The sequence below is a fragment of the Saccostrea echinata genome, unplaced genomic scaffold (assembly GCF_033153115.1).
Source record: "Saccostrea echinata isolate AGI-Se365-2 ecotype Australia unplaced genomic scaffold, CSIRO_AGI_Sech_v1 ptg000054l, whole genome shotgun sequence".
NCBI classification, from domain to species: Eukaryota; Metazoa; Mollusca; class Bivalvia; order Ostreida; family Ostreidae; genus Saccostrea; species Saccostrea echinata.
Window position 1 is genome coordinate 16,028,336 of NW_026889803.1, and position 12,915 is coordinate 16,041,250.

General features: G+C 33.3%; 1 protein-coding gene across 1 annotated transcript; it reads left to right on the top strand.

Annotated features, from left to right (window-relative positions):
- Positions 1–242: 242 nt before the first annotated feature.
- Positions 243–9,776, top strand: LOC133172724 (glucose-6-phosphate isomerase-like). The gene is made up of 17 exons (XM_061307678.1): positions 243–482; positions 1,752–1,842; positions 2,225–2,362; positions 2,813–2,947; positions 3,418–3,561; positions 3,781–3,852; positions 4,057–4,101; positions 4,322–4,375; positions 4,504–4,564; positions 4,654–4,733; positions 4,834–4,917; positions 6,611–6,773; positions 6,886–6,962; positions 7,788–7,916; positions 8,209–8,284; positions 8,957–9,023; positions 9,225–9,776. The coding sequence occupies exons 1-17, from the start codon at positions 346–348 to the stop codon at positions 9,343–9,345; spliced, it is 1,674 nt and encodes a 557-aa protein (XP_061163662.1). The 5' UTR covers positions 243–345; the 3' UTR covers positions 9,346–9,776.
- The last annotated feature ends 3,139 nt before the right edge of the window (positions 9,777–12,915 follow it).

Below are 12,915 nucleotides of genomic sequence, written 5' to 3' on the forward strand. Positions count from 1 at the left end.
AATTTTGCCGATATATAGATTACTTTAGTAAAAATAGATACTAAATGCTTGTGCCCCCTCAATAAAAACGTCTGATGCCCCCCTTTTTTTTTTTGCTTGTCAAGGATTTTCAATCAAGTATCCACTCCCTTTAGATCCTCCTTTGATTGTATGTACACTGCATTAGGTAAACATCCAAAACCTTCCGAGTAAACTTCCGAATGATTCAAGGTGATTTGAGAGGAAGCTCAAGCCGGTGACAGGAAAGTGAGTAACAGCTGAAGCGGGACAAGTAGCAAGAGGGAAGCAAAACAGCAACAGATCATCGTGTCAACTTTCGCTTTGATTGAGCATTTATTTACAAAGATGGCAAACATCAAGCGAGCACCATTAACTTCAGAGGCAGCCTGGAAAGAGCTACAGAATTATTACGATTCAAAGGGATCCAAATTGAACATGCTACAGATGCTTAAAGAGGATGCATCTAGATTTGACAAGTTCAGGTATGAGTAATGCATGTTAAAGTACTTGAAAATGACAACAGCACTTAAGATTTTACGCAAGCACTTGTTTATTTGCATAATACAGGACGTACATATAAAAGATAATGTTTCTCTGGCAAGAGAATAGACGAAGTTGGTCACACCATATTAAATTTCTTCATCATCTCCAAACTTAGCTGCAGAACTGTAGCGTTATGGTTATGTATTTTAGTCTTTATAGTATAAAACCATAACTCTACAGTTCCGCAGCTACTCCAAACTATAACCAAATTCTGTTCTTCTATCTCTTACAGATCACCACTGAACCCTATACCTCTCTATCCATCCTTGCAGTTTGTTTGATCCATACACTTGTTGAAAGTCTAATACCATTTAATACATTTGTATAATATTATGCATTTATTTCATGTATAGACATATTAATTGGGGCTAAAAAGGCATGGTGAGTAAAAAGAAAGGACAAGAATGGGTCATCTGATTTCTTATTGATTCTTTTAATATCTTAATTGCTGTATACTGATATTGTCGTGAAACTCACCTGAGACTACAAAATTTTGGGAAAAAAATAAATGACAGGCATCATGTAGATAGCTTTAAAGGAAAAATATAATCATAAGAAATGTGAAAACTAGAAAGACTAATAATAGGATAAACAGGATCAACAAACAAAGTTTAATTTGAAAATAATAATACAGTTGAACTTCTGTATCTCGAACACAGATATCTCAAATACCATGGATACGTTGAAGTGATTTTGAAGTCCCTACTAATTATTCCTTATTAAGTATTTTACCCTAGATATCTTGAATCCTTGGTTACCTCGAAGCATTTTCTCGGTCCCTTCAAGTTTGAGATAGCAAGAATTGACTGTATTAAATATGAAAATGTTACTTAAAACATGTTGTCTGTAAACATGTTTTATCAAAACAAGTTAATTGTCTTGTAATTGTGTAGAGTCCAATAGCATTCCAAAACACCTGACATTTTCCAGGCTATTTTTAATGATTTTGACATCAAAAATCAAAATCGTTAAAAAAAAGCCTGGAAAACATTAGGTATTTCCGACTAGCTGGGAAGCATCTGAGAAATTTTCTTGAAGACACCTTATTGATGCATGGGTGTGTTATTCTATGCATATTTTCTACCCTATTAACTATCTCAGTATCATGTATCTATTTTGAGAATGCATGATGTAATATGTATATATACTAAGGGTTACATCTAAGTAAGAAAATGTTTGACTTTACTACCTTTCTATTTGTCAAATAGCCAAAAGTTAGAGACAAAAGATGGAGATTTCCTTCTGGACTATTCCAAGAACTTGGTGGACAGCACAACTATGGGACTTCTGTTTAAGCTGGTAAGTGGGCAAATGGAATTCTTTGCCTATTAATTCATATATATACATTACAATTATTTTTTTTAAAAATTTCATCTAAATTGTAATACTGTGGAATCATTTTAATTTGTGGGAGTCAATGTAATTTTTACCGATTCATCAGGATGTAATTCCATGGGTAACTCACAGATACAGAAGATTCAATGAACTGATATGTTGACAAAGTTATCATTCAAGGGGATAATTAAGAGTGATCTTTGAAATTCAAGAATATTGGTTCTCCGTATACTGTGATGATTATACAAAACATTAAGACCTGTAATATTTGCTTTCATTATTAAGTTTGTAAGTTAATAAAGAAAAAAATTACATCAAGGATTTGTGTTTTTTTAATGGTTTGCAGGCTAAAGAGAGGAAAGTAGAAGAAATGAGAGCGGCAATGTTTGCTGGTGAAAAGATTAACTTCACTGAAAATAGAGCTGTTTTACATGTGGCTCTTAGAAATAAATCTAACACTCCTACAATGGTGGATGGAAAAGATGTAAGGATACAAAGCCATCATTTTACAAAATGGAAAGTAAAGGAGAAGAGTATTGTTTAGAGTCTTAAGACTTTTGCAATAAAACTATAAAAACTATTATATAAATATTGCATGTAGTTGAGTGTAACATTGAAATTTTTCACCCAAGTCAACTAATTGTTTTTCGAGGGTTGAAAGTTTTCAGTGTTACACTCAACTACATGCAATATTAATTATATTATACTAAATGTTTTATACAAATACATATAACAGTGAACCTTGCGCGCATAAATTCTGCACAGTCACTATTTTTTGGAATATCACCCGTCGTCAAGCAATGCTGATTGTTGCTACGCTGGAGGGCGTGGCTTCATCATTCAGCGGGTAATAGTGTTTTTTAACAAATGTTTCTCGATGAAAGGTTTAAGGAAATTTGAAATGTAGAAAAACTATTTGATTGTTTGTTTACAGGTCATGCCTGATGTAAATGCAGTACTGACACACATGAGGGAATTCACTGATTCTGTCCAGAGTGGTAATTGGAAAGGTTACACTGGGAAATCCATCACTGATGTGGTCAATATCGGTATTGGAGGATCCGATCTGGCAAGTAACTGATAAAGATATCAAGGCAGACTTTCAGTAATATTATTAAAGTGTGGCAGACAAGCTAGATTTGATTGCCAAAGACAGATAGGTCAGTTTGTAGAGTACTGGCCTGTCTAGAGTTCAAGGGGCCTGGATTTATATCCTCATCAGGTTGGTCACATTTTTCCCGTCCTGTTATAAAAGAAAATTGTGTCAGAAAGGGAGATTTCAATTCATTTATTTTACAACACCATCATACATTGGCATAAAGTCATGAAACATAAATAAAATCAAAGAAAAAAAATTATTCCAGTAAGTATATTAGTTATGTTGAAGTTTTTCTCTTCTAATATCAAAGCACTTTTTCAGAAAGTTACATACTCTTCTAGCAATTTTAATAATAATTTGAAGTAGAGAAAGAAATTTTAATACCCGTACAAAATGTACCATATGTCGGTATAATTACATTTTTTTAATTTGTATGACAGGGACCCCTAATGGTGACAGAAGCATTAAAGCCATACAAGACAGGCCCAAATGTCCATTTTGTCTCCAACATAGATGGCACACACATGGCTGAAACTCTAAAAAAGCTGAATCCTGAAACTACACTATTCATCATTGCTTCCAAGGTAAAAAAAAAATATCCACCGCAGTCTTCATATAAGGTTTTATTTAATACAGGATTGTTTATTTGCTATTACAATGTGTTGTTTTCTTCATTACTTCAAAATTTATCCATTTATGACTACATGGTTATGTATATGCTTGTGATAGGTTCTGCAAAGATATATACAAATTTGTGTCTCATAAGACACCAAGTATGACTTTGTACTTTATTTTATTTACAGACATTCACAACACAAGAAACAATCACCAATGCTCAGTCTGCCAAGGCCTGGTTATTGGAGGCAGCAAAACAGGTGAACGTAGAGTACACACATAGTGGATTCCAGTCATTCCACATAATCTGATATTCCAGTCATTCCACATAATCCGATATTCCAGTCATTCTACATAATCTGATATTGGTTAAACTTGTTATTCTTGTAATATGATGTTGTTTTACTTTGAATACATCCAAAAATGGGGAACAGGTGGTAAAATATGTTTTTATATATTTACAGGATAGTGCCATTGCCAAGCACTTTGTTGCTCTATCTACAAATGCAGTAAGTGATTGCTTTTTGAATTTTGTTTGTGTTACATGTGTAATAGATTAGATACAGTGTACATACATATAGTTTCAATAAAATACATATTAACCAAATTGAAAGAAAGTAAATATACACATACTGAAAACAGCTTCTGTTATATTACTGATGAAAAAAGGATATACCATATGTAACATGAAAATTGTTTAATTTGGGTTTATATACCAATGTTTTGCAGACAAAGGTGAAAGAATTTGGAATAGATGAAAAAAATATGTTTGGATTTTGGGATGTAAGTATTAACAGTTTACTTAATTTTTTCTCTCTTGATCTCTCTGAATTTATAAAGATAAATTCAAGTGAAGAAAATTGAGATACATGTTGTTAATATTATAAATGTGTTACAACTATATTAAACAGTGGGTAGGTGGTCGATATTCCCTCTGGTCAGCTATTGGACTGTCCATTGCACTCTACATTGGTAAGTCATATCTCACATTAATGATAATTTTCTTTTTACAATAGAATATACCTTCTGTATCAATTTGTTCTTTACTTCACTACACCTAGGAATGGACAACTTTGAGGATTTGCAGGCTGGGGGACACTTCATGGACAATCATTTTGTCAGTGCTCCATTAGAATCAAATGTAAGCTCCTTCGCTATGTGTAAGTCAATTTTAAGTTCCAGGGTCTACATTACTGTGTAATGTGTGTTTAAATCACATTATTACACTTTGATTTCTTCAGATTCCTGTGATCTTGGCACTGATCGGGGTTTGGTACAACAATTTCTTTGGAGCAGAAACACAAACATTGCTACCATATGATCAAGTAGGTCAATAATATATTTTACTTGGATTTAATTGGAATGGAATACTTCTTAAGCTCACCAATACAAGATCAAGATGAGTTTATGCTATACCCTAAGCATCAGCATCCCATGTCAAAGTTGTCAGAGCAGGTCCACTTCCTAAGTAACTAAATGTATATGACCTACCTGGGTCAAACCTGCATTGATGATGCATCTAGAGATACAAACTGCTTTTGTTGAGATGCTGCAAGTGAAATGTATATTTAGTTGTATAATCGAAGGTCTATACAGTGGCTTCCATTTTATCGGATAGCGGTTTAACAAATATTTCGGCTATTTCAATATAATATCAGCGCACAAAACCATTTCTTATATATTTATTAATAATTTCACCTGATATTCTGATGAGAAAATATTGGAATTTCGTTTTATCCGATACAAAAATTTGGACTATCATAGTGTTTTTTGATAATCAGCACCTTGTTCACACCTCCAACTTCGTATGTGAAGCCTTTGTTTACACAGTTTGACACCAATTACCTTGACTGGCTTGAGTACGACAATGAGTGGATTAGTTACGCCTGGACGCACACAGACACCTTACCTGTGTCAATAATGGGCATAGTAAATAGATATGTTTTGATTACAGTTGTGGTGATCAGCTTGGGTTCAATGATGCACTTGTTAATTATGACAATTATTTGCAATTTTTTCGGCGTGAAATTTTAATTATTGAACTGATTAGCTTGTGTATGAAAATTTGCTTGGATAATGAAATAAACCTATTCAATCGTTTAACTTGGTCAATTGGCTTAATATTTATTCACTTTTCAGTGCAAAATTTATGGTAAAAATCACAAATGGCCCGTTCTATAAAAATACGTCTCAAAATTCATACCATCTTTCTCCACATGGTTCTCAAAGTCTTTCTTCAGCAGACAAGAACGAGACTGGTAAACTCACACACAGTATAAAATACGTAACCGTATTAAAGAAACAAATAAAAACGAAACAATTACATATATTTAATATTTTTGTTTATTTTTAATTTACAATCTATCCAGGGAAAAATAGTTTACGGTTATTAGTCAAGCATTTAGTCTACTTCCGTTTCCAAAATGGCGACCATCGAAGAAGGAATGTAAACATGTGCTGAAGAAAGATGGCAATAACTATCAAAGAATATATTCTATACGTCAATTAAATTGAAAAAAAATTTCATATTAAATTCATAAGTAAGTGAAATAAATTTTTTTTAATAAAGTCATTAAGTAAACATGTCAAAAGAAAACGAAAGTGCAAGTTTGAAATTTGCTACGATGTATTATCAATTCATGTAGCTCTATACATCTATCTTTGGACTCGGTATGGAGCAATCAGCTATTCTAATTTTCGGCTATTCGGATAAAACTAGGCTGACAACTTGACTATTCGATAAAACGGGAACCACTGTATAATGATTAACAATTTGAATTTTCATGTAACTAATGGATCTTAATTACTGCACTGTTATTTGGTATGAGGCATTGACTTACTTGTAGATAACATTAGTTAGAGTTTCAAGCTTTGAATTCTTTGATTACATATCTTAATAATTGAATGAAAATAACTGTTTTAAAGATCTTTTGAATTGTACCTCTTTTAGCAAAGATATTGGGCTGAAAATTTGTAAGTGCTGTACACACACTGATAACTAAATGGCGTCTCTTGCAGTATATGCACAGATTTGCAGCATACTTCCAGCAGGGGGATATGGAGAGTAATGGGAAATACATAACTAGGAGTGGACAGAAATGTAATTATAAAACAGGACCTATCATCTGGGGAGAGCCTGGAACAAATGGACAGCATGCATTTTACCAACTCATCCATCAAGGTCAGAGGTCAATCATTTAATTAGTAGGTCTTGCTTGTTTTTCTACATAGACATTAAAATTTTTAATTTGTTTCCAGTGAAGTTTTTGTAACACTGTTTTTTCTCTCTGCAGGAACAAGGTTAATTCCATGTGACTTTTTAATGCCTGTGAAAACCCAAAATCCAATTCAGAATGGACTACATCATGAGGTAAATATCTTCTCTTTTTTTCCATTCATGTCTGTAATTTTTTAAAGGTTTTCAAAACTATTACTTAAAAAAAAGCTATTGAAGTAAATTTAATATTCTTTATTATGAAGGCAATCGGAGAAATTGTATCATATACATGTACTTAAGACAGAATTGTGTTTGAAGTCAAATACTTGAATTTTATTAAGAAAACTCATGTGCTTCAGAACTTGACATCATCCATAATTATCACAACAGAACACATAAAGAACACCAAGAGAATGTGATTGAATAGGAAAACCTCAACTCTTTTTTTGAATTTGAGTTTCCCCACATCCCAGATTTCATGGGATATATTATTAAAATTCCAAAAATATAATTTCTTTAATTTGATTGATTGATATTCAATCATTTGATTGTAATGTAGGTTTACGATGAAAGCAAGTGGGGGCACTGTTGGTAATTCAGTAATTACGCTGGGCTATGACAAAAATTTTTAAGAGCTCTAATAATTGTTTTAAAAAAACGTTACATAAAAATGTTTATGAATATTAAATTCCAGACCATGAATTGATCTGAATATACAGTAAAACTCAACTATAAAGAGCTTGCTTATAAGGAAATCTTGGTTATAATGAATTTGTTACAAATCCAGTAGAAGACTTTCACTATGTGCATTATACGGATATAAAGAATCTTGGTTATACCGAAAGTAAATTTGAGGTCCCAGTGACTTCCTTGCAACCGAGTTTTACTGTAAAATACGCTGCTTAACGGAATAATAGGCAAATTGAAAAACTGTGAACATTTAATGATCAAACTCACCTTTCTCTTAATACGTTCCAGATTTTGACAGCTAACTTCCTGGCTCAGACTGAGGCTCTGATGAAGGGGAAGACGGTGGATGAAGCTAGAGAGGAACTTGTGAAGTCGGGAATGTCACAGGCTGACATTGATCATATTCTTCCTCACAAGGTCAGCAAATAAATAGGTCACCTCTTCAACTGGGGTACATGTGCAGTGAAACCTGTCTAATCCAACATGCACTGGGAGACAAATTTTGTGTTGGAATAGATTAGATTACCCAGTGTAAAAAAAAAATGGGAATGAAAATAAATGTTGGAATTCACAGTTAAACAGATTTCACAGGTGTTGGATTAGACAGTTTTCACTGTATTAGACATTATGAAATCAGCATGTTGAAGAAACTTTTCTACATGTATATAATGTATGGTCAATTTAAAACCTAAAAAAATTTCTTTTCCAGGTCTTTGAGGGTAACAGACCAAGCAACTCCATTCTATTCCAAAAACTTACTCCATTCACACTAGGTCTTCTCATTGGTAAGTCACATGTATTTTACATGTAGTCATATGTATTTTAAATTAATAATTTTAGATGTGAAAATATTTTAGAATTTGAAGTCCAGAATGTTATTAAAACCTTTCAAGAATGAAGAACATATACATGTATGATAAGGATCAAATTTGGCACCTTAATCAAACATATTTTGAAATTGTGATAGTCATTAATAAAGAAATTTAAATAATGCTTTGTTCAGAAACATTATTCAGTTTAATTCATAGCACTTACAAGGGCCGCTAAAAGTTTAAAAATTAGAATTATTGTCGAATTTCAATTTTCAATTTGCATTAATTTTCAAACTTCAGACACATTACACTTTTGCAATCATAGAGTTTATGTCTGATTCTTGCAAACAGATGTGTCTGGCCCTAGACTATAAAATGCATAACATTTTTTTCTGGTCTAGGTTTCAGAAGTTCCTTGCATTCTGTAATTTCTTAAGCAAAATACATATATGTTTAAAAATTCATGAAAATTAGGAAATATTATAAAAATTGGCCAAGTTTGTTTTCCTGTGATTTTTGGCATTCAATTTACATTTGATAATTACATTGTTCCCAATGTTACCTAGAGAGGGCTAAAACAGTCTTTTACCTTCCTTGTTCTTTATTTATATTTTCAATAACGTGTCATAATTTTACTTCCTCTAGCAATGTATGAACACAAGATCTTTGTCCAAGGAACTATCTGGGATATCAACTCTTATGATCAGTGGGGGTAAGTTATCTTTATTTTCATATTCTAAACGCTATGATGGAATGGATTTTAAGAAATTTCTGAAACCAAGGGTGTTATTTATAATATCTAAATTATATAAATTTGAATGTTTTTATTTATATGCATCCATCATACTTTTGTATATGTATAACAATTTTTTTCTTAAAATACATGTGTAATATCTTTTTTTTTTTACTGTAGTGTTGAACTAGGAAAACAGCTAGCAAAAGTAATTCAGCCTGAGTTGAGAGGAAAAGATAAAGTTTCAAGTCATGATGGCTCCACAAATGGACTTATCAACTTCATCAAGGCACACATGTGATCATCAGACTTCAAAACTTTTAAGCAAAGACATAATATAGCTCTTTGATTTATAGGGTTATTTACAATTTTAAAATACTTCGATCTGAAATTTGCTGCCATATGACAGAGGATGACGAATACACAGTAGGCTATCATTGGTGCTTAGCATAGAGACATAGAGTAACGAGTCATAGAATTAATTAAGATTTAGTGTGCATTTAAAACTTGATTTATCTATTGTTGGATTGTTATCACTTTAATTGGTTATTGAAATGGTTTTCATAAGTATATGCTGTATTGACAACCTATTGCTGAATTTTATTACATGTACTGGTATGATGAATTTACTGTATGAACTTGTTCATTTTACCGATTATCTTATTTAGCTCTCTGTATATTTATTTATACTAAAATTAATTTTAAGTTGAAAATAAACAACTTCATCTGTTATTAGTTTTTCTTACTTGTGTACTTAAATCAACATTTCACAAAAGATGCCAAACAGGCTTATATGGCTGTGTGTAGGTAGTGTTTGAATACCAGTTTGTATAGTTACCTGATTAGTAATAATTTTTTGTCAGATTAATCAGCACATCAGCTCTTGCGAAATACTACACATTGAATTCTGCCATTGATTTGAAAAATTCATTACTAAAAATGTACTTCTTTAATTATGTGTAAAATTAAACAAGGCAACCCAAGAATCATTTTTCTGATAAATTGTTCTACACTTTCAGTGACCTACTTTTAAGTCAAAACAAGCCTGAGGCCCAGTAGTGCATCAGCTGACAGGGTTTGATGCCTTTTAGAATCCAAGCTACAGATTTTGACATTGAATTATGATACATAAAATGATTGTGACCTATTGTGGGGTTGACACAATCTCTATGCCCATAGGTGCATTGACTTTCCATGTTTTTTAGAATCCCTATCTGTCAGTCTTCAAAATATATAAATTAAAAGATTTCAAAATGTTACACCATAAAAATCAAAAATTTTCGATGATTTTGAGCATCTTAGTGTCAAAGATACATGTGTATTAAGCTAAAAAGTTTTGAAAATGAATAGCCATAAAATTGAAAAAAAAAATGATCACTGTGGTTTACTTTTTATGAGACACACCTGAAGTCGGTTGCAGCAAGTGACAAGGTTTGGTGACCCTAGGCGTCATAAAACATACATTTAAAACAATTTGGAAATGAATATTTGTAAAATGCCAAAAAAGGTCAATGTGTCCTACTTTTGGGTCAACATTTCTCAAAGTCCCAAAATACAACAACTGAAAACAAGAGGCCCAGGGGCCACATCGCTCACCTGAGCACTGTGGCTGCGAAAAAAGCAAAAATCAGTTTTGTATTGCAATGCTTAAATGCATAAGTGGTCCCGATCTACCCCTAAAAGGGAGGAGGCTAGGGGGTATGATTTCAACAAAATTGAATCTACACTAACTAAGGATGCTTATACTTTTTTTTTGACTAACTGTGATTTTTCCCTATTCAAGTTTAAACTTTCATTGTGGCCCTACCTACCCCCGGGGGTCATGATTTGAACAAACTTGAATCAACAGTATCTGAGGATGCTTCCATATAGATATGACCAATCAAGACTTTGCTGTTCTTGAGAAGAAGATATTTAAAGATTTTCTCTATGTATTCCTATGTAAAACTTTGATCGACCTCTGTGGCCCCACCCTACCCCGGGGGTCATGATTTGAACAAACTTGAATCAACACTACATGAGGATGCTTCCATAAAAATATGACCAATATTGGTTTTGTTGTTCTTGAGAAGAAGATTTTTAAAGATTTTCCCCATGTATTCCTATGTAAAACTTTGATCGCCCTCTGTGGCCCCGCCCTACCCCCGGGAGTCATGATTTGAACAAACTTGAATCAACAGTATCTGAGGATGCTTCCATATAGATATGACCAATCAAGACTTTGCTGTTCTTGAGAAGAAGATATTTAAAGATTTTCTCTATGTATTCCTATGTAAAACTTTGATCGACCTCTGTGGCCCCACCCTACCCCGGGGGTCATGATTTGAACAAACTTGAATCAACACTACATGAGGATGCTTCCACATAAATATGACCAATCTTGGCTTAGTTGTTCTTGAGAAGAAGGTTTTTAAATATTTTCCTATGTATTCCTATGTAAAACTTTGATCGCCCAATGTGGCCCCACCCTACCCCCGGGGGTTATGATTTGAAGAAACTTGAATCAGCACTATCTGAGGATGCTTCCATATAAATATGACCAATCAAGACTTTGTTGTTCTTGAGAAGAAGATTTTCAAAGATTTTCTCTATGTATTCCTATGTAAAACTTTGATCGCCCAATGTGGCCCCACCCTACCCCCGGGGGTCATGATTTGAACAAAATTGAATCAACACTATCTGAGGATGCTTCCATATAAATATGACCAATCAAGTCTTTCCTGTTCTTGAGAAGAAGATTATTAAAGATTTTCCCTATGTATTCCTATGTAAAACTTTGATAGCCCACTGTGGCCCCACCCTACCCCTGGGGGTCATGATTTGAACAAATTTGAATCTACATTACCTGAGGATGCTTCCACATAAGTTTCAAACTTTCTAACACAGTGGTTCTTGAGAAGAAGATTTTTGAAAGATGCCATAAATTTTTCATAAATTCGCAATTATCTCCCCTTGGAAGAAGGTGTGGCCCTTCATTTGAACAAACTTGAATCCCCTTCATCCAAGGATACTCTGTGCCAAGTTTGGTTGAAATTGGCCCAGTGGTTCTGGAGAAGAAGATGAAATTGTGAAAAGTTTACAACAACGATGACAACGCCAACGACGACAGACAACGGACAAATTTTGATCAGAAAAGCTCACTTGAGCCTTTGGCTCAGGTGAGCTAAAAATTTGTTGATCTTCGTCTTCATCATCAGCAAGATATAAAAGTTATACATGTAACAATACATGTACATCATTTTGGTCAACTTTAAACTGACTTAAAGACCATCTCCTTTGCTCTTGGTGATGCCTCCACAATTTTTAATCTATAGTATATCACCATCCTTAAATATGTTTGTTGATAATCTATCCAGTAGATCTTGAGATTTTTAAGCAACCACTACTTTTTAGTGTCCACTAGAGGTACTGTAAACAATGAGCTCACACCATGATGGCCCACACTCCCATATGAATATAATGGCACAGTGTAACAGACATATGGAAGTGTAACAAACAAAAGTTCAGAAGGACACTCCCATCACTATATACCCCCCCCCCCCCTTCCACTTTTCAAGCAAGGGGTAAAATAATGAAAGCCCTTAATCCAAGGATACTCTGTGACAAATTTGATTTAAAATTGGCTGAAATGAGATACAGTCCACATTCCATAAAGTTGATGCACACTGCATGAATTGGCTCTTTGAGTCTTCAAACATTGCCTCTTCTGAGTCTTCAGCTCAGACAAGCTTAAAAGCACCTTTTTTATGACTGTTTCAAACAGTGACCTTCAAGTAAACTTGATTTTGATACATTATAATTTCATACACATCATAGATATGTACAGGAAACTAATACATGTATCTAAATATAAATAAACAGAAAATGGATC